This window comes from Squalius cephalus (genome assembly GCF_949319135.1).
Source record: "Squalius cephalus genome assembly, chromosome: 1".
Classification (NCBI taxonomy): domain Eukaryota; kingdom Metazoa; phylum Chordata; class Actinopteri; order Cypriniformes; family Leuciscidae; genus Squalius; species Squalius cephalus.
In genome coordinates, this window is record NC_137122.1 from 35,401,251 (window position 1) to 35,427,183 (window position 25,933).

Sequence of the window (25,933 nt, forward strand, 5' to 3'; positions counted from 1 at the left end):
CAATAACACTGGAAACGACATCAGAGTAAGCTACTTCAGCCACATTGTGAGGACTCCCCGTCTGTCGCTGTGGAAACAAGACTTGACAACCAGCCAAAAAGTCCCTCGGATACAAGACTTGGATGCTGCCCAGAGGGAACTCCAGAGTCCTGTCCAGGATGTGACCCAGTCGTGCCCGCCTTTAACAAGGGAGAGAGCAATTAAACAGCCCCTGAGGAGGGAGCCACGGGTTCAGGAGTCTCTCGAGGCGGCGTCAGAGACAAAAGACGAGCGAAAGAGAAAGTCGGACACTACATTGTCTGTCTTGCTGCAAAATGGGCCCGTAGAGACATCTCAAGTCGGTTTGATCCGCACTCAAGGCGTTGGAGGGGAAAAGGAAGACATCTGCCACAGCACGTACCGTCGACTGGACAGTCTGGAGGAAACCATCCGAGAGCTGGAGCTCAGCCTGATGGAGTTCAGCACTGATCCTCATACTGGAGACATCTTGCCCACGTCTGCCCAGACGCAGAGTTCCTCCACCCAGAGATCCGGCAGCACTCGACATACAGAACTAAACCATAGAGACGGAGGAGAAACAAACAGACCCATTGTCCCACCCAAACCATCCTGCGTCAGTTCATCCACAGCCAAGGTTCAACCTAGCCTTCAGTATCTCCTTCATCCCTGGTCTTTCTTTCATTCTTTCAATCTTCTCGGCTATCTCTCTTCCTCTCTGGTGGAAAGGTTTTGGTCTCTTCTGCTGGGTTGCTCAACTAGATCAGTTTGTGCTGTTTTTGCAAATGCTTTGATAAATTGTTTGCCTCCAGCCTCTGTAGAAAAACTTATTGTATCTTTCGCACAATAAATTCTCTTGTTTCCTCCTCTTCTTCATTAGCCTACTCTTTTTTTTTCCCCTTAAAATGAGTTTGCAATTTGATTACTTCCCCCTTGTCTTATTTTTCTCTGGTACATTGGACATTTTTATGTGGTTTTCTCTTAAAATAAAAAGATAAAGTCCAGGGTAGCTCTTCGAAACTACTCAAGTGATATTGTTGCGTAATTTATGTGCTATTGTCTTCTCTCGCATTTGTCTTCGGAAAGTAGTTGTCAGGGTAAACCACCTTTGTGTGAGCGTGATACGAAGCAGCAATCCACCAGACGTCATGTGTATTACTCAGCTCCGCTGAGAACACGGCTGATCTCTGTGAGTGACAGAAGGGAAGGATTTGGACGATGTCACTTGTGTTTTCCACTACGTTGCTCTCAGCCCACACATTTGTACACAAGCCAGCATTGCATCATCCCTCCTAACCATGGTGTTCGAGCCCCTAGCTCTAGGTCGATGCACGCTGCTTTCGTAGGACAGATTGAGCCTGGCAACAGTATGACAACATGATTGCAGGCATTAGATCCTCTTACAGAGCCCCTCGTTCAGTGATGTGCTCATTTGCATAAAACACAAAGCTAATGGACCTCCTTGAAGCTTTAAAAGGACTGTTGGCTGGTTGTGACTCTGGTCTAGTGAATGATCTTGTGTAGGTCATATATGAAGAGCAAGGAAGGACTAGAGAAAGTGGTCATTAGTAAATATTGAGAGCTTTTGTCAACTTTGTGCAGAAGCAATATAGGATTGATAATTTCTCAATTCACAGGTATTAATATGTGTATGTGTGTGTATGAAAGACAGAGAGGACTGCGCTGAGATGCTTGCATGTGTTCTATTAAAAACACATCACCCTCTTGCACTGTTCTCCTCCTGCACTTCCTCTGACTGCCAGTGATTGCAAAAACACTGTTGGAAATTTGATGGAAATTATTACCAAAGATAGTGCACAGAACATCTGTTCTTCTCTCTTGTCCATCTCAGACTGGCGGTGCTAGAGCGCTGTCTCGTCTCAAGCATCTGCAGCAAAGCGGATCAGAAAAGGTCAAAACAAGCAAACAGAGAGATGAATTCCTTAAGAACCAGGGTCAACAACAGGTATGATCTATCTGTTTATCTATCTATAGTTTTTTCTATAATTCTGTCTACTGTTCTATCATTGTATCATTCTATATCATTTTGTCATTCTATCTATTGTTCTATGGATCTGTCTATTATTCTATGGTTCCATCCATCCATCTATCATGTCTGTCTGTCTGTGTGTTGTTCTATCTAACATTCTATTGTTCTCTCTAATGTTAAAATATTGAACTTGGTCTTGTTTTAAGTCTTAGTCCTAGTTTTGTCTCAACTTAACTCAGTCTTAAACGGATTTCTTCTTCTTCTTAGACTTACTGCTGTGTTAGTTTATATTATTTAAAACAGTATACTGAAAGCTATAGATAATTTTCTGCTTGAAACCAATTCCAAATGTATGTCTGAAGGCATTTCAGTAACAGTCCATAGCTCGACTACTGCCGAGAGTTTTTAGGAGATGTGTGTGCGTATGTCTGTGTGTGTGTCAGTCACAAGTGAAGTGAGGCTGGGAGGGAACTTTTCTAGCAGTGGCGCTTTGAAAAAGCTGAATTGGTGCGTCAATCACAGAACATTTGGGACTCTAAAGTGCACTTAAAACCCCCTAACAGAACAAAGAAACCAGAGACAGGTGGGCCTCAGGAGAAGGGGGAGAATGGAAGCATGAAGCCAGAGAATTGGGAAATGTGAGCTCTACAACATAAGCCAAGTGAGTGAGACAGGTGGAGAAAACAGGGGAGGTTTGAAAGATGGATTAGAGGGAGAAAAAGACGCACACTTACACAGACAGCTGAGGGCCTGTGTGCTATAGGTAAGGAGAAGATAGATATGCTGGTGCGCTGTAAATCTCCTTACTCAGTTTAATAAATCTGGCCCCTGTTCAACAGGCCATGAATATTAGAAAAGAATCTAATCTTTTATGGGGAAGGAAGAGAGAAACAGATATTGGCAAGAGAACGAGTGAGATCAGAGGGTTCAGTGCTACTATAATTACAGGGGAACATATTTGCTGTTATAGGCACTCCTGCTAAGCTGGATATGATCAGGGTTTAGACTTGTCAGTGTAAGAGCTAATTATTCCCTTTGAAGTGGACTGCGTATATCTCCTTTTTCTCTTAACTTTCCTAGCTGCAAATGGATGCAAACATTTATGTACATTGTACACACATCTTTTCACCCAGACTCATTTCATTTATTCCTTTTTTTCTGCATGCTGTGCCTTTTGATCCACATTTAATTCAGTTTTCTACTCTAGCCTTCTCTGAAAAGACTTTATCTTTCAAATGATTGCTGTCCCTGGCTGCTCATATAGATGAAAAGTGAATCAATACATCATTCCTCCACAAATACTTCATTCAGTCTTTATTGGTCTAATTCACCTGCTGTTTCTGACCTTGTCTTTATTAGACTAACTGTGAATTGTGAACTGAGTGAAAATTAAATATACACTAAAAGTTTAGGCTCAGTAAGATTTTTCAAAAAAGTCTGCATTTAGTTGATCAGCACTATAGTATTATTGTTCTGTAATACATAAAAAATATATATATTTTAACATTTTTAGCAGCCATTATACTCTTTGGTATCTTATGATCCTTCATCTTATTATTGTCAATAGTGAAAACAGTTGGGCTGCTTAATATTTTTGTAGAAACTGTAATACATTACAGCAAAATAAAAGGAATTTTCTCAAATTTAGTAAAAAATCCTTATGTTACACATATTTCTTGAAGGTTTTCTTTTATCTATATTTAAAAAAAATTATTCAGATTGCAAATTTTAATCTCCAACCATAGTTGTGTTCTCCGGGGATTTTTTGAGAAGGCTGGGTGAAAAGGAAAAGAGTGAGAGAAATGAAAGAGAGGGAGAAGGTTAAAGGGGAGGAGAGATACAGGCGAGAAAGAGATGGAGAGTCTTTTTTCTGCTCTATCAGGGTGGAATAATTGGCACTTCATGTGGAAAGACCCAGGCTCTCTGGGCTCTCTCTTTACCCCCATCACTCTCCTCTTCACTCCTTTTACTCGTCCTGTCCATCCATCTCCCTCACAGCTGCTTAGAGTTTGAGCAGATCTCAGTCGAACACTTCCAGATTCCTGTCACACAGGAACCGAAAGAGTGTTTGTGAGTGACCGATGGAAATAGAGATGTGTATACGCTCATGTTCAATAAACCCACCAAGATTTTGTGAATGGTCAGTTTCTTCTTACATAGTGCACTGTGAGTGTTTTAAATGTATGTGGATTCGCCCTTATGTGGTGAAATCCACACGTTGAATTGTGTACCAGGCTAGCATCATGCATGAATGATCCTAACCTGAATAACGTTGTCCTGTGTTTGTCTTCCTCCCATCCTCCCCTTCTTCCTGCATTGTCCTCTGTCACCGCTACCTGCCTGCGTGTCACCTGCCATCGTTTCGTCGGCCCTCATGGCAACCATTCACGTTCAATCCCTCGACCCAGTGAGCAGAAGTTAGCGACCCAAACCAACCCGACCTGACCAAGGCTTGTCCACCTCCTACTCTGCCGTCTTCACCAACACTTCTTCATCAGCATCTCCTGACTGAAGCCTACAGTCCTTTACCCAGTTCCTCCTAGTCGATCCTATATAGGTTTAAATGGCCTAATACATCATGCAGTTGTCATTATTCTCCAGAGCCTCATTCATTCCTTAGAGAAACTGTCTTGTGGGAGAGGTTAATGACACATTACAGCTAAACCAAACCTTAAACATCTCGCAAAATGTCTTTATTCTTAGTTTTTACGCTCTGTTTCTTCTCTACCCACTCTTTTGTCCTTTATTTCCCCACTTTGCCTTCACCATCCGTTCCCTCAGGCTCTAAGTCTGAACATCAGCAGAGCCAGAGCAACAGAGTCACTCCTCGCAAGCACCAGAGCCGCTAGCTTCTCTGGCCACCTGCCTTCCAGATTACGGAAGTACCCCCAGGAGGTGGCGCTGTCCTCCTTGACTGCCTCCTCCAACCAGGCCAAAGCACTTCTGGCTGGCCTTTCCGCGTCCAGCCTCTCAGCCGAGGCCCTCCTCCTCTCGTCCACCTTCAGACACCACCGATTACTGAGAGAGAAGAACTTCGACTCCTCAAGCCTTCCTCTTCCCATCTCCAATGGCCGCTCCCCTCCCTCTCCGACCTCACCCACGTCTTCTTCCTCGCCCTCATCACCCTCGGCTCTCACCTCTCTGAGTCTGTCCTCACTGACCCTAAAACCCTCCGTCATCCACAGCCTGGAGTTTGACAAGGAACGGAACAAGACTGACCCCAAGACGGTGACTCGGGATGACACGGAATAAGGAAGGACGGTACTGGAATTGTTTCATATATAGGATGCAGACAGCACAAGTAGATGAAATGAAATGCAACTGACCTAATAGAAAGTTTTGTGGGGCTTAGATTCTGTAGCTTTTGTTTCTGACTCCCTGTTCCTTGGCTATTCTTACCAAGACAACTTGTGGATAACAGAGATGTGGTGCACTGAGACAGATAACTTATCGTTCTGCCTCGTGGGTTCCCTTTTCTTCAGTTTGTGAGCAGATCCAAACTGTAAACCCTACCTACCATGCATTTCTGCCAGTTCCCCTGTAGACAACCAACAGATGGGCTTGGACACTCACCACCAGCCTGTTTCCAGCTCCACCACGCAGCCAGCATCACACCACCCACGGGAGGCCTGGGGAAGGACTCTTTACCCAAACCCTCATTCATTTGCCAAATCTCACATGTTGGAGATCTAGCTGAGTTCGGTAGATGTCCATCAAGTGTAAAATCAAGACTGTAAGACTATGTAAAACCAAGTAGAGTTGCAATAATCGAAAGTGAGTACTGTAGTAGTTGGTGTTTGTTGAGACGTTTTATTGCTCATATCTATATCAACAAAAGGAATGTTAAAAAAAATACAGCAAAAACTTAATGTGAAGGCAACCTCACTCGTTCTAATTGTAGATTTTGGCTATCAGTCGTACTGCTAAAGGAAAATAACTCAAATTGGTGCTATGATTAACATTTTGCTGATTATACACTCCCTTAAAGGGATAGCTCACCCAATAATGAACATTCTGTCATGGTTTACTCTTACATTGTTCCAAACTTTCTTTCCGAATTTCTATTTTTATTTTTTGTCCTACAGTGGAAATCAGTGGGTGTTGTTTTGGACCCCATTGACTTTCATTGTGTGGTCAAACAACATTCTTCAAAATATCTTCTTTTGTGTTCCACAGAAGAAAGTCATACAGGTTTAGAAAGACATGCTGGTGAGTAAATGACAGAATTTTCATTTTTGTGTAAAATATCCTTTTAATACACATGCACTGCCTAAGAGTCAAATTTTATTCTCAAATAAGTCTTCATAAAGCAATTTTACATGTTTGGTTTAACAAGTTGTCATGGCAAAAGAGGAATTGTTGGAAAATGGAAGCCTGCTTACTTTCTATAGTATATTATGGGATGGTTTTGGTGCTGTTTTTTCAAGTTCTTAACAGTCACAGTTTCCCTATGTAAGGATATATTTAGGATACATCCCTAGTTGTCATTAAAGAAGCACAACAGGTTTTAGTGGCTAAAGTACAATGATCTGACAATCATCAAACGTTCGGCACAAGCTGTCTTAACCTTTTGGCCTCCCAGATTGCGAAATTTAATTCCAATATAAAATGAACAAACAGATGGTTAGGTTCACCGTGTAGGGGTTGCACAAGCAAGAAGACTGAGGGTAATTCCACGGCATGTATGCTAGTGGAAGTGAACCATCGAGTGGAAGACATCTGTGTGCTAGAGCATTCCAACAGAGCAATCCTTTTTCCAAACCTTGATTACTTTTCTATCAAAACCACAGACACAGACAAAGATCATTTTAGGAAGGTAATTGTGTGCCAGTTTATGATTAGCTATGGGGATACAAAAATTTCACATACGGTATATATCTGGTTATGTTGCATACTGAGTGGTTGTTGTTGTTTTTTTCATTGAGGCTCTGGTTATGCCCACTCATCTTTTCTTATTATTCCAGTTCTCATGACAGACACACACACACACACAATGTTAAAGCTTTTTTTCCTTCTCATAAGGGTATTCCTATGTTGTGAATTTGTCAGTGCCACAACCTGCAGGTTTCCTCATGAGCTCAGAGAATTTAAATGTGAAAAGGTGAGTGAGAGCGGAATAGAATGAGTTTGAATAGAGGAAAATGGGAGATTTTTCCAGCTTTCTGACAAAATGAATGTGTGAAATTGATTGCTCGTGGTTCAGGGTTTAAAATAATGGCTTAGTAAAGAGTAAATGGCCAGAGAGAGAGAGAGAGATTAGTGGTGTTACTCCGTGTCTCGCAGCCAAAATGGCCAGTAATTCATGTCCGAAGTTCACAATGAATCACATGGGAGGTGCTGTGAGAGGCAAAAAGGTCAAGCGTAGGCTGTTACATGCATTGAAACGTCTTCATTTAAGGCATGGCTTGACCACAGTGTTTGTTTGAATTTAACATCTGTGAATGAAAGAAAAAAGCAATGCTATATTTGTAATTCATGCCTGGATTTGCTAGTTACAAGTTGAACAAACAGGTGGCTCACTGGTTTGCTAACTCCTTAAAATCACATTTGTCCAAAAAGATTGAAACTTTTCTTGATTTTTGCTCCAGATCTTTCAGACTCTAGATCTTTTTAAGTCCTGTCTGCAAAGTTGCCAGTAAGAAACATATTCACAGCTCTTCTGCTAAGGGCTTATTTAAAGACCCAGACCAAACTACTAGTACAAAATAGCAAAAGAGACGAATTTAGCAATTCAAGCTGCAGTGAGCACACTCAAATGATCAAAACGTTACCCTTGTGGCTATGATTTCTCAGAAACGAGAAGTGGGTTTCATGCTTGAATGGAGAGGCTAAGAATCTATAGTACTTCCTCTTAGTATGTGAGCTAAGAAAAGACTTTCTTGACCCCCTCAGAGACTGCGCTGAACACATGTAGGAAGGTGGTGAAATCTCCCTTTTTTTAAATAGGATCTTTCTCTCTCAAAAGACATCAGCTCACACATGATATGTACATCTTAAAAGTTAGTCATTTATTTTTCACTCAACACAGTTAGTAAAAATGTATGATGCGAGATTTGCGTTTGTATATTTTTTGTTCATTGGTTTTATATTAACTGAGATTTATTTGTACATATTTTTGTTTTTGTAATCCTGAGGAAATATATAGCACACTAGAAAATTATTTATTCACAAGAGAAGTGTTTTGTATATTGAGTTGAAAATATGACTCTGTACAGCCCAGTTCATGTACAATGTATAGCTGCATTTTAACCACAGGTTTATAGTTTTGTTAATTATAATTTTACGAGTTGTTTTAAGTGTTGGGTGAATCTGAAAAAAAAAATTAATAATAATCCAGCCAGCCAGTCAAAATAATTCAAGTAATGTGATCTGGGTGGAATCTGATTTATTGCTGATACTTATGATTCTGTATTGTGACCTGAGAATGTTATTTTCTAACCGTTACTTTGGGTGACATTAACAATATAATAAATAATGGCACATGTAAATGAAATGGCACAGCACTCGTCTGCCCTCTAGTGGAAGGGAGTAAGTCTGCAAATTGCTTATAGTGTAATTCCTCAGTGAGACACTACTGACAAACAGAGGTTTAAATTGAGTGAATGTTCAAATCCCTTGGTCAGTGAAACTTCAGTGCTTAAGTGTTTCTGACACAATATGCAAATTTTGACTCGCAGGTTGGAGTTTTCGCCCTTTGGAAAGACAGCAGGAATTAGGAGCTGGATGCTTCTTCTAGTTATAGTATGTATATCTGGTTTACTTGGCCAAAAATAACACAGAGTAATTTGGAGAAAGCACATTCTTTGTTAAATGCTCTATGATGGAACGACTTTATGTAGAATATTTTACCAGAGCTCTTTAGTCCCTTAAGTGAGATTTTTCTACATGGATGTGTGGATGTTACAAAATTATGACATCAAAGAATAATAATAAAACACTACAAAACAGTAAAAGAAAAAAAGAAAGATAATAAGACTATACCATGTAAATAAAATCGTAATTATTAGAGTCCTACAAAATTATGTCCAGAAAAAAAAAGTTTTATTTAAAAGATGGAGTTATAAGCTATATATTAAAAGTTAAAAAATACTAAAAACAATAATTATAGCAATGCATGTACATACTAAAAGCAATCGCACGGTGCAGATGATTTTAAAAAACAAAGTTATTTACATGTTTTTTTTTTTTTTTTTTTTTTTAAAGAGTCAACGGAGAGAATAGTGAAATTAAGTGCACTGATATGAGGTTCACAGCTGTAGAGTCGAAGTAGGAAAAAAATGACTTTTTATATGTCTGATATCTTTGTGGCTCAGGCATGTCCAGTCTTACTGTAACCTGTGGTGATGTGGTAACCAGACTTGATTGGCAAGCTCTGAGTGTGTTTTACTGAATGACTGAGCTCAATGACCATCAACGCTCCAGTAATGGTGCGAGCCCTTTACCCACGCTGTGACCCTCCCATATAGACTAGAGTAATGTACCAACTGAGAATCGCTCTATATACAAATAAGATATATAAACACCTATAGATACAGAAGAAAATGAAATTTAATTTGTCAGTGTGGATGCCATGATAACTTTGTGAGAAATGTGACTTTATTTTATTTTTTTCCTGTGAGAAAATGTTGAGAGCTGAGACCTTTTGTACATACTTGCTGTGGTTGTGTGTCTAATAAAGTACAGCTCTCTTCTACAACAACATTTACACGGAGTCTTTTTTTTTCTTTAAGAGCACACAATATATATAAAACATGTTATACTACTGTACAATTTTTTAACCTTTGACTTTAAGAATTGTAAAAAAAAAAAAAATTGTATTTCACATATAGGCTGTATAAAAGTATTGTCATCTTCGAGCACAATTTCATTAGGAAAATTAGGAAAATTTAAGCTTAAGTAAGTGATGGTACAAAATTATTTTTACGCCTTATGTACAATTACATTGTGATGGCTTTTAACAGATTCTCATTTTAAGAGCATGTAATGTGTTTGTTAGTGTGTTTGTTTGTGTTTGTGTGCATTTTCTGCGAATGTGTGTTTGTATGTATGTGTTAGCCAGATTTATTTTCTCACTGCACAGATTGAAAATATTTTAATATATAAAGAATAAGACCAGGTTTTTATGTACAGAAGTGTCCAGCGGGAAGGAGAGAAGTATTTTAAGGTAACCCTCAGTTGTCTTGTCGTGGAGCTGCTCTCCGACCATCACCTCTTCTGTAGGGTGAATTTCTTAAATCTAATAACACACAGAAACATGGGGAAAAATAGAGTCTTACCATTCAGGTTATTACACATTAAATATTAGATATTCAATCTACCTGACCTAAAATATAGAATAGTTGTAGGTGGCAAATCACCCTTGACAGTTTACACCATAAAAAAAGTATATCTAAAGGAAAGTGCTTATGGTTTGTAACACACAACACATTTTTACCTGTGATAATGCCCTCGATGGCCCCGTCTGTGACTTGGGGCTTCACCTGTCTTTTCTTTAGCTCTGCAATCAGGTCCATCTGAGGCATTTTGGGCATCATGGGACCCTGATCAGAGTAGGAGAAAGTTTTTCAGGGGAATAACTTCAGCTGTGCAGTTCCAGTCATTGCTTTATTTAAATTCAATTAAATAAAATGCTATAGTTTATATATATCTAGGGCATTTCCTCTGAGGAGGCGGGGGAGGCAGTGCCTCCTCAAAAAATTGGATGAGAACCCATATTACAAAAATAAAATAACGCAAATATTACAAATTGTCAAAGAAGTGTATAAATCAAGAGATTATATAAATTAGTTTTTCTAAAGTAGGGTAAAGTTACAGCAGGAGTCCGCGCCTGTCTTGCTATATATATATATATATATATATATATATATATATATATATATATATATATATATATATATATATATATATATATATATACACACACAGTTGTAATCTACATTATTCAACCCCTGTTGCAAATCAGGTTTATTTGCAAAATATACAGACTTTCAGCTGTTTGCAATTAAATCAAACAAGAGTAATTGAAACAAATTTTTCAAGTGGTTTTCCCAAATTCAACTGAAAATGCAACTTTTAATGACACAGTCTCAAAATTATTCAACCCCCTGAATAGAATCCCTCAAAACAGCACAAATCTGCAAAACAGGTGTTGTCTCAAGCACACCTGATGTAATAATCAAGGGCTTCATTAGTCGCACCAGGTGTGCTTGAGCTAAAGCACATGAAATACCTGAACTGGCTAGGTTTGTTGAGTGTCACGTTTTGACTACATTCTAGAAATATGGCAAAGTCAAAAGAATGGTCCAAAAAGTTAAGAGAAGATATCGTCACCCTTTAACAAACAAGGAAGAGGATACAAAAATATAGCGAAGGCACTAAATACTCCTAGAGACCCTGTTAGAAGCACAGTTCACAAGTTCAAAGTTAAAGGAAACGTGATTACACTACCTGGACGGGGCAGAAAAAGAAAGCTAACAACGGCTGCAACCACATTTCTCAGAAGGCAGGTTCAGAAAAACCCTCGAGTGACTGCAAAAGACCTGCAGCAAGACTTGGTGGCAACAGGCAACAGGTTTCAGTTTGCACAGTAAGACGCATACTAAACGCATCCGGTTTCCATGACAGAACTCCAAGACGTACACCACTACTGATCCAAAAGCACAAGAAAAGGGCTCAAAATCATATAAATATGCCACAGGGGATATTTTGGGATTGTGTTCTGTGGAGCGATGAGACAAAACTGGAACTTTTCGGCCCTGTGGATCAGCTGTATGACTGGAGGAGTTCTGTATACAGTTCAGCATGGTGGTGCTCGGTGATGCTCTGGGGCTGCTCTGCATCCTCTGGCACTGGAAACCTGCAGCGTGTGGAAGGCAAGATGGATTCATTGAAATATCAGGAAATCCTAGGAGAAAACGTCACGCCGTCTGTGAGGAAGCTGAAGCTTGGGTGTCATTGGACCTTCCAACAGGATGATCCCAAGCATACCTCAAATTCCACTAAGGCTTGGTTGCAGAAGGAGTCCTGGAAGATTCTACAGTGGCCATCACAGTCACCTGACTTGAATCCCATAGAAAATCTCTGGTGGGATTTGAAGAAGGCGGTTGCAGCACGCAAACCCGAGAATATTACTAAACTGGAGGCCATTGCTCACGAGGAATGGGCTAAGATTCCTCAGAAACGCTGCCAGAAGCTGGTGTCTGGTTATTCATCTCGTTTACTGCAGGTCATAACTAGCCTGATGTCGTCATACTCAGATTCTAGTCAGAATGTGAGTCTGATACTGCTCCATTGGGCTGTGATTATGGGGCCTGTTTCAACCGAACCAGGAAAGAAAATGCCTCTGCACTCAAATGGATAGACCTACAACCAATCAGAGCAACGGAGTAAGTGACGTATGTTTTTCATACATGTTTCCGATCGACAAATGCCTTGATCGCGGTCGATATCTTCTATAACAGATGCGATGGAAGAATCTACACATGATGTTTTATAAACAAAGTTCGGGAGGAGCACGTTCAAATAATCAATCCAATCAACTTGTCATCAAACAATTACCATGTCTACCCTATCAGCATGAGAGGAAGCATATATTTATTCACTCTGTCAACTCAGCTAACATTCCTTGACAGTTTTCAGCATCCTTCCACTCACTCTCGGCTTGTTCTTCCACAGCCAGGAATACAGGGGGAGTACTTTGGGTTCGGGCCGAATACCGAGCCCGGAGCCTCTCCTCGGACAGCACGCCAAATATGCATTTATTCTATCTGACTTATTTGTAAGTGTGAACTCGTGAAATCTCAGTTCTCCAGCGGCAGTCATCTTTGTTGTAAACGAATTCAACCCAAGCGCTCTTTGGTGACGTGGATGATTACGTTACTGTTGCTCATCTGTCCATCATCGTATAAAGCCCACCCTGACAATTTGATTGGTCCGAACAACTTTTGTTAGGGCATAATAGCTCCTCAACTGATCAAGTCCAGACCAAACTTCCCGACCTAAAATTTTTGTGGGCGGGGCTAAGTTCAGCTGGCATCCAGGCTAGGTCATAACAGCAAAAGGGTGTTCTACTAAGTACTAAATATGCTTGTCATGAGGGGTTGAATAATTTTGAGACTGTGGAAGTCATTAAAAGTTGCATTTTTGAATTTGGGGAAACCATTTGAAACATTTGTTGTGTTGAGCTATTTCAATTGCTTTTGTTATACTTGTTTATTGTAAACAGCTGAAAGTCTGTAAATTTTGCCAATAAACCTGATTTGCAATGGGGGTTTTAATAATAATAAAAAAAAAAAAATATATATATATTTTTTTTTTTTTTTTTTTTTTTTTTGTCTTTTGTAAATAAACCTTTTGAGGGGTGCCATCTTTTTTCTTTGGGGAAGGGGCTGCTGCCTGTTCTTCTGCTGCAATCTCCTGTTTTTTCTTCTGTTCATTGTCATGTTCTGCTTGCTGTTGTGTGAAACAATAATACACCATTATGGTAATTAATAATCAAATGGTGCAGATCTTTGTATAGTGCTCAGGTCATTTAACAAGTTTGTTTAACTTTTTATTCCTTTACGTACTTCAAAGAATTCCTCTAAGTATGTAAATGATCAAACGGCTTTAAATAAGGGTATGTTTTGACATGAACATGGGGTAAATGGGTAAATGTTACTGTATCTCACCTTATAAGCTTTGATGAACCTGACAAAGAGTGGGAAGAACATGGAAGGTTGCGTCGTCTTTGGGTTCTCTCCGTAGTACTCCACTACAGACATGTATGCCTCCTTGTTGGCAGAAAAGAAGAAAAAGTCAGCAAGAATTAGTTCATCAAATAATTTGTGTTCATGTGCATGTGTGCATGCATGGTCCTGTGGTCTCACCTGTGCGGTCTTGCCATCTTTAACAAGTGAGTCTAATTTGTCACTGTTGGCCTTGACAAACTCTTTCAGTGCTGGGATGTCATCCTGCACTAGGAACTCCTTCTTGGTCCCTTCCATCCCTCTCTCCAGAGATCTCACATCCTGTAGCACACTGTCCAAAGACACTGAGAGGGCAAAGTTGAAAAGAGAACGTACATTAATTATTGATAAGCAGTGATTGTACATTTTGTATGTAAAGTATATAATGCGATGTAACTATGTTGTACCATTAATACTGTATGTCTTACCCAGTGCAGCCTTGTCTACAAAGCGGAGTTCAGTGTGGAAGGAGGCGAGCTCAGGGTATTTCTCATGCACCATATTCGCAATGAAGTGTAACAAAGTCTGTGTGCGGTCTGTGGACTTAGTATCCAACAGCTGAAAGACACAAGAGAGTGAGACAGTGAGGACACTGTGAGTTTTACTGTCGCCACTAAAGACAGATGCAGAGATAGATTAAGTTTTCTTTAGAATCCATTAGCCTCTTTGTTTCTGCTTCAGATGCCTCTACATCAAAGGTCTCTATGTGCAAGTTCAGCCATCTCTCATAACTAATACAAAAAGAGCTTCCCAAAACTCTCACCTAGGCCTTTAACTTTCTGCATACATAATACTGAAGCAAGCAATACAAGCTCACTCACCAGGTCAAGGCTCTGCAGACGGAACCCACACGCTGCTCCTCTTTTACTGCTGTTCATGTAGTTCCCAAAGGCCAGGATGATCTGAAGCAGGAGATTGACAAGTGAGTCGCATTGAAGGAGCTCCCCATTAAATCATCTGAGCACAAATGAGGTCTACTCACCTCTAACATCTTTTTTAGCTTTGATGAAGACTTGAGGGACACCGAAGCTGCAATGATGGCATCCAATTGCTACAGAAACAAAAGGATGATTTTTTTTAATAAAACATATGCATTGTGTCAGGTACAATAGCCAAATTGTGATGTGAACTGACCGGCTGCAGACGTTTCAAGCTCTCAGGGTAGTTGCCCATGAAGGTGAGGGTATTGATTCTCTGAGCAAGGCGTGGGATTTTACCAAAGCTGCTGATGAAACGGTCCTCAACGCTCAGGTCCTCTAGTGGCCGCCCTTCCTTCTCGTAGTTCTGGAGTAACTTCATCTCATACTCAGATGGGATGAAACGTTCCAGAAGCTCCAGAAAGTCTAGACTCAGAGATTGTTGATCATATCTGAGAAAAAGACAAAGAGAATTGAGTTTCCATGCTAGTCTAGCTTTTTTGGTGTAAAACCTGAGCTAATACATACCTTTCAATGGCTTTGCAGATGTCATTGGGGCTCATGCCTCCCTTGCGGAGGGTGATGGCAAGGTTCTTGGATTTGTTAGCCTCCAGCAGGGACACCTTACTGGGGGCCTTCTCAGCCACCTTAACCTTGAGCTTAGAAAGATCTGGTGCAGGACCTTGAGCCTTGGTCTTAAACTGCTCCGCAAACAGATCCATATTTATCTCCTTAGAAAGCGAAAGTGGAATAGATTAATTGATAGTCGTTCAAAAATCTGTATGACATTCTTTCTTCTGGGCAAAGATATTTTGAAATAATATTTTATCAAACAATGAAAGTGAATGGGGTCCAGTGCCATTTTGTATCTCATTGACTTTCATTGCATGAACAAAAACAGTTGTAAGGTTCTTCAAAATACTAATTATTTGTTCCGCTGAAGAAAGTGATACAGGAATGACATGAGGGTGAATAAATGATGACAGAATGTTAATTTTTGTGCACAGGATTTCTTAGCTATTACCTCTAACACTTGCTCGTCATTTAGCTCGTTAAACACCGTTCCTGTCACTTGATTGGACTTCAAAGCCTGCCAGTTCAACAGAGGCATCCTGAACTTTGTTTGAATTGGTTTGCGTGCCTTGGGTCCTGTGTAAAACAATTGAAAAGATGGATATTGTATACGGTCACCCAGCTCAAGCTGCCTGTCTGTATGCTTATTCCTGTAATTGTAAAAAGTTTTGTCCCTTCACCTGTCTCAGCCCCAGGGGCAGGAGGAGCTCCTGGAGGGGGTGGCGGCCCACAGCCAGGTGGGGGCGGGGGTGGTGGGGGACCTCCGCCAGGAGGGGGAGGAGGAGGAGGGGGAGGTGGAATACCTCCACTTCCAGGAGGAGGTGGTGGTGGTGGCGGAGGCGGGGGAGGAGGCGCTGCAGTGCCAGGTAGTGGAGGAGGTGGAGGAGGTGGAGGCGGTGCTCCAGCTGGAGGGGGCGTGGCTTGAGAAGCAGGATCTGAAATGGTCACTGTGAACATTAAACAGATGTTATGTTATCATCAATGTAGCCAGCTAAAGGTAAACATTTTCAGTTCACTAGATGCCAACCACTAGGAGTGCTCCTACCTGTTTGAGTGACAATTTTCTCTATGGTGACTGGAATGACTTCAATATCCAGGCTTCCAGAGGCTGTGCGCTCCAGTCGGACTAAGCCTTTCTCCTGCAGTTCCCTCAGCTTCACCTCCAGTTTGGACTCCTTTTCACTCACCTTCACTCTCTCAACTTGTGAGGGCTGCGACATATGCTCTTGCTCTCTTTCTCTCTCCCTTTGAATCTCTCGTTCTCGTTCTCTCTGCTGCAAAGTGCTCACCTGGGTACAGGACTCTCGCAAGCTCTCCTGTTACACACACACACACACACACACACACACAGGTAAAGGTTTAGAGTTAGTCAGTGACTGTTTCCCAATTTTTACATTTTTTAAGTACATTACATGTATGTACTGCACTTGGCATGCTAAATATATACACTGCAAAGCATAGAGAAATGCAGTTTAATACCTTCAGCAGTGCTGATTCTTTAGTGGCCTGCATTAGTTGTTTCTCCAGTTCTGACATTTTTTCCAGAGCTCCATTCTCATATTCCTGCAATCTGGCATTCAGCTACAGCACAAGAATATACACACACTTATGAGTAAAAGGCATGTGTGCCATGCGGTAGATGATTATGTGCTAATGTGTTTGTGTGGATAGTGTATATTTAACCTGTGTATTGGTCTCCTGCAGTTCTGTTACATGCTCCATTATGTCCCCTTTACTTTCAGCATCCTCCAGAAGAGCTCCAACATCAAACACATTATCCAAGTACGCCTGAATCTGCACCTGCAACTTCTCACTTTCCATGTCCTTTAGGGACTGCTGACACACACCCATACATACAAACAAACAAACAAACAAACAAACAGTTGTGTGTTATGTCAGACGGATCATGCACAGCTTCATGAACACACACTGCATAGAAAACATCTGAAAGTATGTGTAAGATTTATGTAACATTAGACTGACCTCTAAGTACTGGTCAAGACCCAGCTGGGTGAACTCATATTGAAGATGCACACGGAAGTTCATGTTCTCCACTGAGTGGACCACAATGTTTATGAACTGCATGCAAGCCACCTGTGAAGAAAAAGATCAAATAGATATAGTACAAAATCATTCATATTTCATCAATTGTTGTCGTCATCTTAACTGAAAATGAATGTGATTCACGCCAAAGCTTACCATGAAGTCTATGTTGCTGTCGTCATTCATGAAGTATTCCATTAGCTTCTCAAAGCGGTTCTTCTCTCCGCTCACCTGTGAGAAGGAGGGCCACACATAGAGGTAAGTGTTGAGCAAGACACCCACATTATCCTATGCTACAAAAATGTATAGTCTTGTTTGTGTTTGGGAGGCATTTGTGTAGTATTGAAAGCATAATTTGTGATATTTATGTAACTGTGCAAAAGTTTTGGGGTTAGTAAGATTTTTATTTTTAAATCAATTTATACTTTTATTCAGCAAGGTCCGTTTAAAATGATCAAGTGACAGTAAATATATTAACCCCCGGTTTCACAGACAAGGCTTAAGCCAGTCCCAGACTAAAATGCAGCTGTTTTAACTGAAAACAATATGCACTGGCATATCTTAAAATATGTCAGTGCCATTGTTTTGTCTCAAGATGCACAGCAGTAATGTTTTTTTCTAAGGCATGTTTATAAAAACTACTTAAATGTCCTAATTGAACTAGGGCTTAATTATGGCTTAATCTAAACCCTGTCTGTGAAACCAGGCCTCATAATGTTACAAAATATTTCTGTTAAATAAATGCTGTTCTTTTGAATTTTCCATTGTCCATTCCATCAATGTATGTAAATGTGTGAAAGGCTAGTCATCTTACTTCTTTAAAGTTGTCAAAGGCTGAGATAATGATGTCATGTCCTCCTCTAACCAGACACACTGCCGCCAACAGCTCTAGCACCAGAGCTTTAGTCCTATGGACAGTGTATTGAAGTTTATTACCAACTCAGACAACAAACACACACAAACCACATACCCTATAAATACACCCTTACCTGGGGTTTTTGTTGTTGAGACTAAGTGTGATTTCATTGACACATCTGGGGTGCGTCATCACTAAATTGAACCCAGACTGTTAAAAAAAAACAGACGAGTCCCGTTAGCTTCTTCTAAAATGATCTTTTGAGTAGCTGTGTCTTGTGTTTATGTGCTCCTCACTTCTACATACCTGATAATTCATGATCGCACGCAGACACATAATACAGAGGTGAACATCGTCTCTTTGACTGGCCAATCGGGCATTTCGCATAGTTTTTCTGCTATGGGCCAAAGAAGATATTCTGACGTGGAAAAGCACAGAATGAACAAAAGATGAGCACATGAACAAATACACTTGATCTGCATGAGAAGAACAACTAAACATGTAATCCCTGTAATTTAAGGTGTGTTCTGACTCACCGGACAGTGAGTGCACGTGCTGCTCTGGTCATCCCGTGTGTGGGAGAATGGCTGACATTTTTGGCTAGATCCTCCACGGATCTTTCTGACAACCTCCTGTTGTCTAATACAGAGCTGCCATTTTCTATAGATTCCACCTCAAACCTGAGAAACACGCCAGCACAGGATCTGAGGTCATTTTTTTGTTGCGGAGAGACTATGCGATTAATGTGGCGAGTGAATTAAATATTTTTTCAGAATCTAAGATTTAGTCTTAAAATCTTCTTGGACAATTACTGCAAACTCATTAGATGACAATAATGGTGTTTATGGGAAATGTTAGTAATGGCAGAATAAACATACGGTGCATCACTTTGAGCATATGCCAAGAAGTCCACCAGGACATCTAAACCTTGGTTTTCCTCATTCAGAAATTCCTGAGCCCACCTATAAAGAATAAAAGGAATATCGTGAGAAAAGTGCTACAATACAAAGTCTTTTTTGTTTTTAATAGAAAAACAGGTAACACTTTAGTTTAGGGTCCAATTCTCACTATTAAGTTGCTTTTTAGCATGCATATTACTAGGATATTGGCTATTTATTAGTACTTATAAACCACATATTAATGCCTTTTTCTGCATTTTTTTGTAAATTTGGAGTGCTGTCAGTACAGAGAACAACGACAAAAATCGGTTGTCGAGTTCGGCGCATGATCGTACGTACTAAACCTATGCACGTGAACTCGACAATCGACTACTGTGGACTTCGACCGAAAACAGGATGTAAATACAGGTATGTGCGCTGGCCGAATTAACTTCATTTTTATTCATATCTTTCACATCTACTGCAGTCAGATTCACCGTGTTCACTCAGAAGGAATCACTCACATGGCTGGGCACTTGTAATGACACATCAAGGATGTTAAGAGGCTAAAAGCAGGTTTAAAACTTGCCCCATTGAAGTCAACAGAGTGCAAAATTTAAAAAGAGGATAACACGGTGTAGGCAACACCGATTTTTGTCGTTGTTTTCTGTACTGACAGAACTCCAAATTTACAAAAAAACGGAGTTCTCCTTTAATCCTACCCAATACCTAAACTTAACAACTACCTCACTAACTATTAATAATCAGTAATTAGGAGTTTACTGAGGCAAAAGACATAGTTAATAGTTAGTTAATGGTGAGAACTGGACCCTCATCTAAAGTGTGACCGAAAAACATGAACATAATTTGGAATCATTCTAATTCTTAATAGGAATTTCACAGTTCTAGCTTTTAAGAGCAGGGATAGTTCACCAAACAATGAAAATTCTGTCATCATTTACTCACCCTCAAGTTGTTCTAAACCTGTATGAGATTCATTCTTCTGCTGAACACAAAAGAAGGTATTTTGATGAATGTCGGTCATCGAACAGTTGATGGTCCCCATGGTTGATTCAATTTTTTTCAATACTATGAAAATCAATCACTACGTCAACTGTTTGGTTACCGACATTCTTCAAAATATCTTCTTTTTAGTTCTACAGAAGAAAGAAACTCATACAAGGTTTGGAAAAACTTGAGGGTGAGTAAATGATGACAGAATTTTCATTTTTGGGTGAACTATCTCTAAGGTTTAACCAAATAATAAAACCAAAATAATCATGATTAATAATTTAACCATTATCATGATGTAGCATAATCTCGAAATGTCCCTATGGAAGCATTCAATTATTCCGGTTCAAAAGTATCTTTCATTTTTTTATTCAGGAGTAGCAGTGAAGTCTATCATTGCACTGTACTAGAAAATAAAGCTGCCACTAACCCAATGTGATTGGTTCTGAGAGAGATCTCCAGCTCTCTCAGGACTTGAGTTGACTCCTGCACTCGCTTCTTAAACTGTGGAGAAGGAATCACAGAGAGACAGACAATCATTCACCTCAAAGCGAAACTCTGAACTGAGTTTTCAGCTGGACATTTTGACAGGTGGGTGTCAGCACTGACATGGGGTAAAAGAGAAATGAGAGTGTACGGAGGTGCTGAGGGAAAGAACAGTACTGACCCTGCGCACCACTCCACCTTGGTCCTGGTAGAAGCTCTTGATTTTAGTCAGGTAAGCTGAGGGAGGGTTTTTCACCTGAAAACGCTCCTAATAGACATTGGGAGAAAGACAAATGTTGATGGGGACTAGAAGATATTTAAATGCTCTTTAGTACCATCAAATAATAGCAAGGTTTTATTTATTCCAGTTATATACACGCCAATTTAAAATGTTGCGGTCTGTAAGATCTTTTTTTATTGTCCTCGAAAGAAGTCTCTTCTGCTCATCAAGGCTGCATTTATTTGATCAAAATACAGTAAAACAGTAATATTTTAATTCATTCCTGTGCTGTCAAAGCTGAATTTTTAGCATCATTAAGCCAGTCTTCAGTGTCACATGATCCGTCATAAATCATTCATGTTGAAAACAGTTGTGCTGCTTAAATTTTTGTGAAAAACATGATCCATTTTTTGGGATTCTTAGATAAAATGAAAGTTCAAAAGCATATAATCAAACAGAATTTATTTGAGTTGGAAATCTTTTGTAAGATTATAACTGTCTTTACTGTCCCTTTTGATTAATGCATTCTTGCTAAATAAAAGTATTAATTTCTTTAAAAAAAAAAAAAATCTTAGAGACCCCAGACTTGAACGGTAGTGTATATCAATCTAAGATACTGTCTAAGTATGACAGATGTATTATTTGTTTGTTTTTTTACCTGAAGGTGGAATATAGCCTACATCATGCCCACAGTAAGAAATACATTAGCTGTGTGCACCTGTTGCCATAACAACTCTGCACACATAGCTAAAGCTTGCATCCCACAGTTGTCATAGAGACACAAATATTAAGACAGGAAGTGCGTAGACATGGTTTCACCACCTTAAGAGTCTGACCTCATACCGCTGCTCGAATTTTTCCCTCTAATTTCTTTCTCTCCTGTTGAGGTGTCATGATCAGTATAAACCTTTACATCATCCGCTTTAACCACACACTAGCATCATGTTTTGCCGTCATTGAAAAGTTAAACAAAAAATACACTGTCTGGGTCTTCTCTGATATATGATTGGAGTGATAAATTAAGGGGACAGTTCCCCCAAAAATGAAAATTCTGTCATCATTTACTCACCCTCAACTTGTTCCAAAATTGTATGAGTTTCTTTCTTATGTTGAACACAAAAGAAGATATTTTGAAGAATGTCGGTAACCAGACAGTTGGTGGACCCCATCGACTTCCTTTTTTTTTTTTTTCATACTATGAAAGTCAATGGGGCCCTGGGCCTTTTTACCCATATTCAACAAAATATCTTCTTTTGTGTTCAACTGAAGGAAGAAATTCATACAGGCTTGAAACAACTTGAGGGGGAGTAAATGATGACAGAAATTTCATTTTTGGGATGAACTATCCCTTTAAATGCTGTTTTACTCATTGCATTTCAGGCGCTTGTATAAACTGGTCATAGCTAAATATCATGCAATATACCCCCAAAAATAAAATATAAAAATGACAACAACAACAATTAAAAATGGTTTTAACGATCCCTAGTTACAGTCCTCATATAACTTGATATTTATATTACAGTGTTCAGCTCTCATATAGGCTTCTGGTATGTATCTCAATATAGTCTACCAGACAACTTCCTCTAAAGGTCACATCTACACTGCAGACATGAGGTATTATAGAAATGCAGAGAGAAAAACTGCTCAAAAATAAAGTGACTTACATATTTCAATATGAGTCATTCATTACGTATTTCAGAATGAATAATGTCTCACTCCGTAAATGAGAAGTAAATGGGAGAAACGATCAAGATGTAGGCATCTCAGTTCTACTTTTCAGTCATTATTAAAAATAAAATGAAAAACAAAGTTGATCGACAGATGACAGTAGTCTCTCACCTGATCACAAACCAGCTCCCATTTCTTTTCATTGTCATACTGACTCAGAAGCTTCATCTTATCAGGAGGCAGATTCATGGAGCTCTGAGAAGAGAAATGAGAGGTTCACTTCAGTAACCTGAACACAAGGTCAAAATCTCTAGCAGAACTGTACAAACATGCCAGCAGACGCATTCAAATGACTGCAGTATGAATGTTTGAAGCTTACACGTAAAAAATAAAAAAACACACACACATCACAAAATGCCGGATTGCAATAGACAGATTGCATCTCTAATTTTGGATATCAAAATCGTTTAATTGCCGCCAGTGATACGTAATCCAGAATCGGGTTTAAGCTGTGCAAGAAAAAGAACAGAAGTTGTTGTCAGTGTTATAATACTAACTGGTTTGTGATGTTGATGACAACATCTGAATTCTGGAGTAATAGCATGGCAAAGTCTGAGGATGAGTTATGAAGGAGACTGACATTAACAAGTATATTGCAGCTGATTAACTCTTCACACAGTTTCGAATACCATCTGATTTGACATTTACGTCATGAATATGTAACAATGATGATCGCCGTTTATATCTGATGCATGAGAAGGAAATGTGACCGTCTACATTACAAAATGTGTTATGATGCAATTGTTCCTTCTTTAGCCTACTTCTGATATTAAAGGGATAGTTCAACCAAAAATGAAAATCCTGTCATCATTTAGGTTACTATTTACCCTCATTTTATTTCAAACCTGTATGACTTTTGTGGAAATTTGAAAAACTTCTCAATGTAAGTCAATAGTCTTCTGTGTTGTTTCACAGAAGAGATAAATAATGTCAAACAGGTTTGGAACAACATGACGGTAAGTAAATAATACCTTTTTTTTTTTTTTTTTTGTGAATTATCATGTTATGTACATATATCTTTTTAAATATTTTACCCTTAAGTTCATGTTTTTCTCTTTAAAATCATATGCTGTCAGTTTCCAGTCTGACGCAATGTGACTTCCTGAAAAGATGGCACAGTTGTTTCATGTCTTTCACTTAAACACATTATTAGCAACAAACATCCATCATTAGATCTACGTTTTATTTTACAGGTTTTCCACCTGATTTTTTTTTTTTTTCACCTGAAAATTGCATCTGTCAACTAAATTAAGATGGTGTGGTTTGTCAAAAAAGAAAGGGTGTTTAATGTAGAAACACTGTTCTTGGGTGTTTCCTCCTAAAGCAGTAAGACGTTTCCGCTCTGAGTAGGGTTATTTTTTTTTAAAGTCGTGTGCACAAAGAGCGAAATGCATTGAGCGGTTACTGGAGGAACAGAGAGAGAAGGGTGGGGTGGGGTAGGGTGGGGGACTAACTGTGGTCTACTGGTACTTAACAAGAGAGTGAATAAAGTGGAGACTAGATTAAGTTGATAATTATGCACCAAATGTAAAGTTCAGGGCTTATGGAAGTATAGCCTGTGATGAGGAAATGACTGCAAAATGTGATATCCATTGGCATGCAATGGTTTTACATTCTCATATTCTAACCAAAGCTGTCGCTTGAATTTAAAAGGTCCAGGACAAAACTGTAGGATGTCCCTTATTCCTCAGCAGTATAATGCCAGGTTTAGTGTGAGCGTATCCCAACTCATCACCGGACCTGGATTGTGTCTTTTCAGAAGGATCAAATGGTCATTTATTAGCCCATTTGTAGCTCAGAGAAACTTTGAGATGAAGTTCAAAACAAGAAATGTTGGGACATAGTTGCATTTATGATAAGCCACTATTATTTACTCTGAGATGGAAACAGGCTTCCATTTTTTGTAGTTGAAGTGAGTGGGACCACATGGAAGATAACTGAGCTTCCATTCAGCATCAATTAATTGAGACAAACAATTGCCCAACAAACTCGATGACATATCTAAGAGGATAGCCAACTGACACTGGTGTCTTAAACTGAAATGAAAGTCGAATAAAAGGTCAGTCATCACCAAGAATATAGGGCCTCTTTTTGTCTTATGACTTCTCTTAAGAAGTTGCCTAATTTGTCATCCCACCATTAGCAGTTCCTGTACCAAAATCCCACGTGGAACTAATGTGACTAAATGGATTGCATTAAGTCAGAAGTGTTTTGCCAAATTTGACTTAATTGTGCATTTCAGGTGGAAGATTGGGCAACACTTTATTTTAGTGTCCTTGTTACACGTTACATGTAATTACTATAGTAATTACTATAAATTATGCATAATTACATGCAACTAACCCTAACCCTAAGTTCATTATTTTTACACTTTAACAAAGACACCTTAAAGTGTTACCAAAGATTGCATTTGCTTTGAATTGCTCATATCTGATGATCTTTTTGATTGTCTGTTGTGTCCAATTGTCTTCACAACAAGAACACTCTTTTTTTTTTTTTGCTACAGCTACGATATATGTTTCCAAAATGCAAAGACAGAGAATTTAATACTGAAAAAACAATGTTAACGTCCTAACATAGTGGCTGACAGGAAGTGACAAGATTAGCTGCTTTAGTTGTGTTGCTACATATTGTTTACATGTCTGTGTATAAAGAGCTCACCAAAACCACACTGAAGCGTTCTTCTAGCTCTTCCTCGGGGGGCATGGGTAGTTTAGGAGGGGCACATTTCTTTTTAGGTGTGGAGGGTATAGGGTTTGAACCTCCTGTTGAGCCTTTGGCCTCCTGCCCCTCCATCTGCTCCAACCCGCCAGCTGCGTTACCCATCACAACTTTCCTTAGAAATTCCAGGATACTGAACTGCTTCTGGATCAACCACGGACAATTCCAATAGGCCAAACTCTGGAGAAATCCAGACGAATCTCTCCGCAATCCACAGGTCAAAATCCACTGAAGTGTTTAAAGTTTTCTAGTCAGTTAGATCCAGTGTAGGTGGAAGCACATAGACTCCTTTAGGACATAGTGTCAGAAAATATAGACACCTTTTAAACAAAAACTGATCCCAGGATGATGCAAGTGATTGTGAAGAAGCTTTCGAAAAAGCCGAAAATTGTAATATTCTCAGTCTTGCTTAGTCAAAAAAGGAACAAGAAAGGCCTCTGCTAATACTTTCACAATAAAGACAATCCAGTCCTTTCAAAGCTCAGCTCCTTTAGCCTCTCAGTACGGCTGAGTGTGTTGATTACCGGTGTAACAGGCCTTTTCTCCACGAGTCTGCCTCTCTATTAAATGCTTCAGATGTTGGAGCATCTTTCTCACAACTCCACTCCCTCTGATCAAGCCTACAGAAGTTTCTTTCAAAAGAAAATACAGATGTTGGTAAATTTACACGAAGGCACCTGTCCGCGCACACTGGTGTGTGTTACAGAAATGAGAGAGAAGCCGTCTGAGAGCAGGAGGAAACCACAGAAAAAAGCAGAAGCATCAAGCTTCCTGAACACCTCGCACT

The 25,933-nt window shown here is 39.6% G+C and overlaps 3 protein-coding genes across 20 annotated transcripts in view; 2 read left to right on the plus strand and 1 right to left on the minus strand.

Moving 5' to 3' along the window:
• Nucleotides 1-4,781, plus strand: part of srcin1a (SRC kinase signaling inhibitor 1a) — a 120,097-nt gene extending 115,316 nt beyond the window's left edge. For all 17 annotated transcript variants that reach the window (XM_079849628.1, XM_079849633.1, XM_079849620.1 and 14 more), the window contains 2 exons: nucleotides 1,850-1,963; nucleotides 4,396-4,781. In XM_079849628.1, coding sequence (XP_079705754.1) covers nucleotides 1,850-1,963; nucleotides 4,396-4,398 — 117 coding nt within the window. In that variant the 3' untranslated portion in view covers nucleotides 4,399-4,781. The remainder of the gene's footprint in view (nucleotides 1-1,849; nucleotides 1,964-4,395) is intronic.
• LOC307171557 (uncharacterized protein) lies at nucleotides 4,566-8,948 on the plus strand (the record flags this gene model as incomplete). Its single annotated transcript, XM_079893253.1, has 2 exons — nucleotides 4,566-4,589; nucleotides 4,691-8,948. The coding sequence occupies 2 exons, from the start codon at nucleotides 4,566-4,568 to the stop codon at nucleotides 5,237-5,239; spliced, it is 573 nt and encodes a 190-aa protein (XP_079749379.1). The 3' UTR covers nucleotides 5,240-8,948.
• A 1,172-nt stretch (nucleotides 8,949-10,120) lies between these two features.
• Nucleotides 10,121-25,933, minus strand: fmnl1a (formin-like 1a). Of its 2 annotated transcripts, none has more exons than XM_079851064.1 (26): nucleotides 25,087-25,933; nucleotides 22,537-22,620; nucleotides 20,659-20,745; nucleotides 20,422-20,495; nucleotides 18,981-19,064; nucleotides 18,639-18,782; nucleotides 18,409-18,520; nucleotides 18,236-18,312; nucleotides 18,061-18,154; nucleotides 17,403-17,477; nucleotides 17,187-17,297; nucleotides 16,887-17,036; nucleotides 16,683-16,784; nucleotides 16,249-16,519; nucleotides 15,884-16,150; nucleotides 15,655-15,779; nucleotides 15,159-15,361; nucleotides 14,848-15,082; nucleotides 14,696-14,764; nucleotides 14,535-14,615; nucleotides 14,142-14,271; nucleotides 13,855-14,018; nucleotides 13,657-13,758; nucleotides 13,337-13,438; nucleotides 10,422-10,527; nucleotides 10,121-10,223 (listed from the first exon to the last, which is right to left on the minus strand). In XM_079851064.1, exons 1-26 carry the CDS (start codon nucleotides 25,249-25,251, stop codon nucleotides 10,159-10,161), a joined length of 3,279 nt encoding a protein of 1,092 aa, XP_079707190.1. In that variant the 5' UTR covers nucleotides 25,252-25,933; the 3' UTR covers nucleotides 10,121-10,158. The 2 variants fall into 2 exon arrangements, with proteins under 2 accessions (XP_079707190.1, XP_079707189.1); XM_079851063.1 differs by having other exon boundaries at nucleotides 16,887-17,039.

What these genes read in the sequence shown, in the direction of transcription:
- fmnl1a (XM_079851063.1), bottom strand. Translation starts at nt 25,251, where the DNA reads ATGGGTAACGCAGCTGGCGGGTTGGAGCAGATGGAGGGGCAGGAGGCC. An exon ending in CTCAGAACCAATCACATTGG is followed by an intron (nt 19,065 to 20,421) that starts GTTAGTGGCAGC and finishes TATTCTTTATAG; the next exon opens with GTGGGCTCAGGAATTTCTGA. An exon ending in CCTTTGACAACTTTAAAGAA is followed by an intron (nt 17,478 to 18,060) that starts GTAAGATGACTA and finishes TCCTTCTCACAG; the next exon opens with GTGAGCGGAGAGAAGAACCG.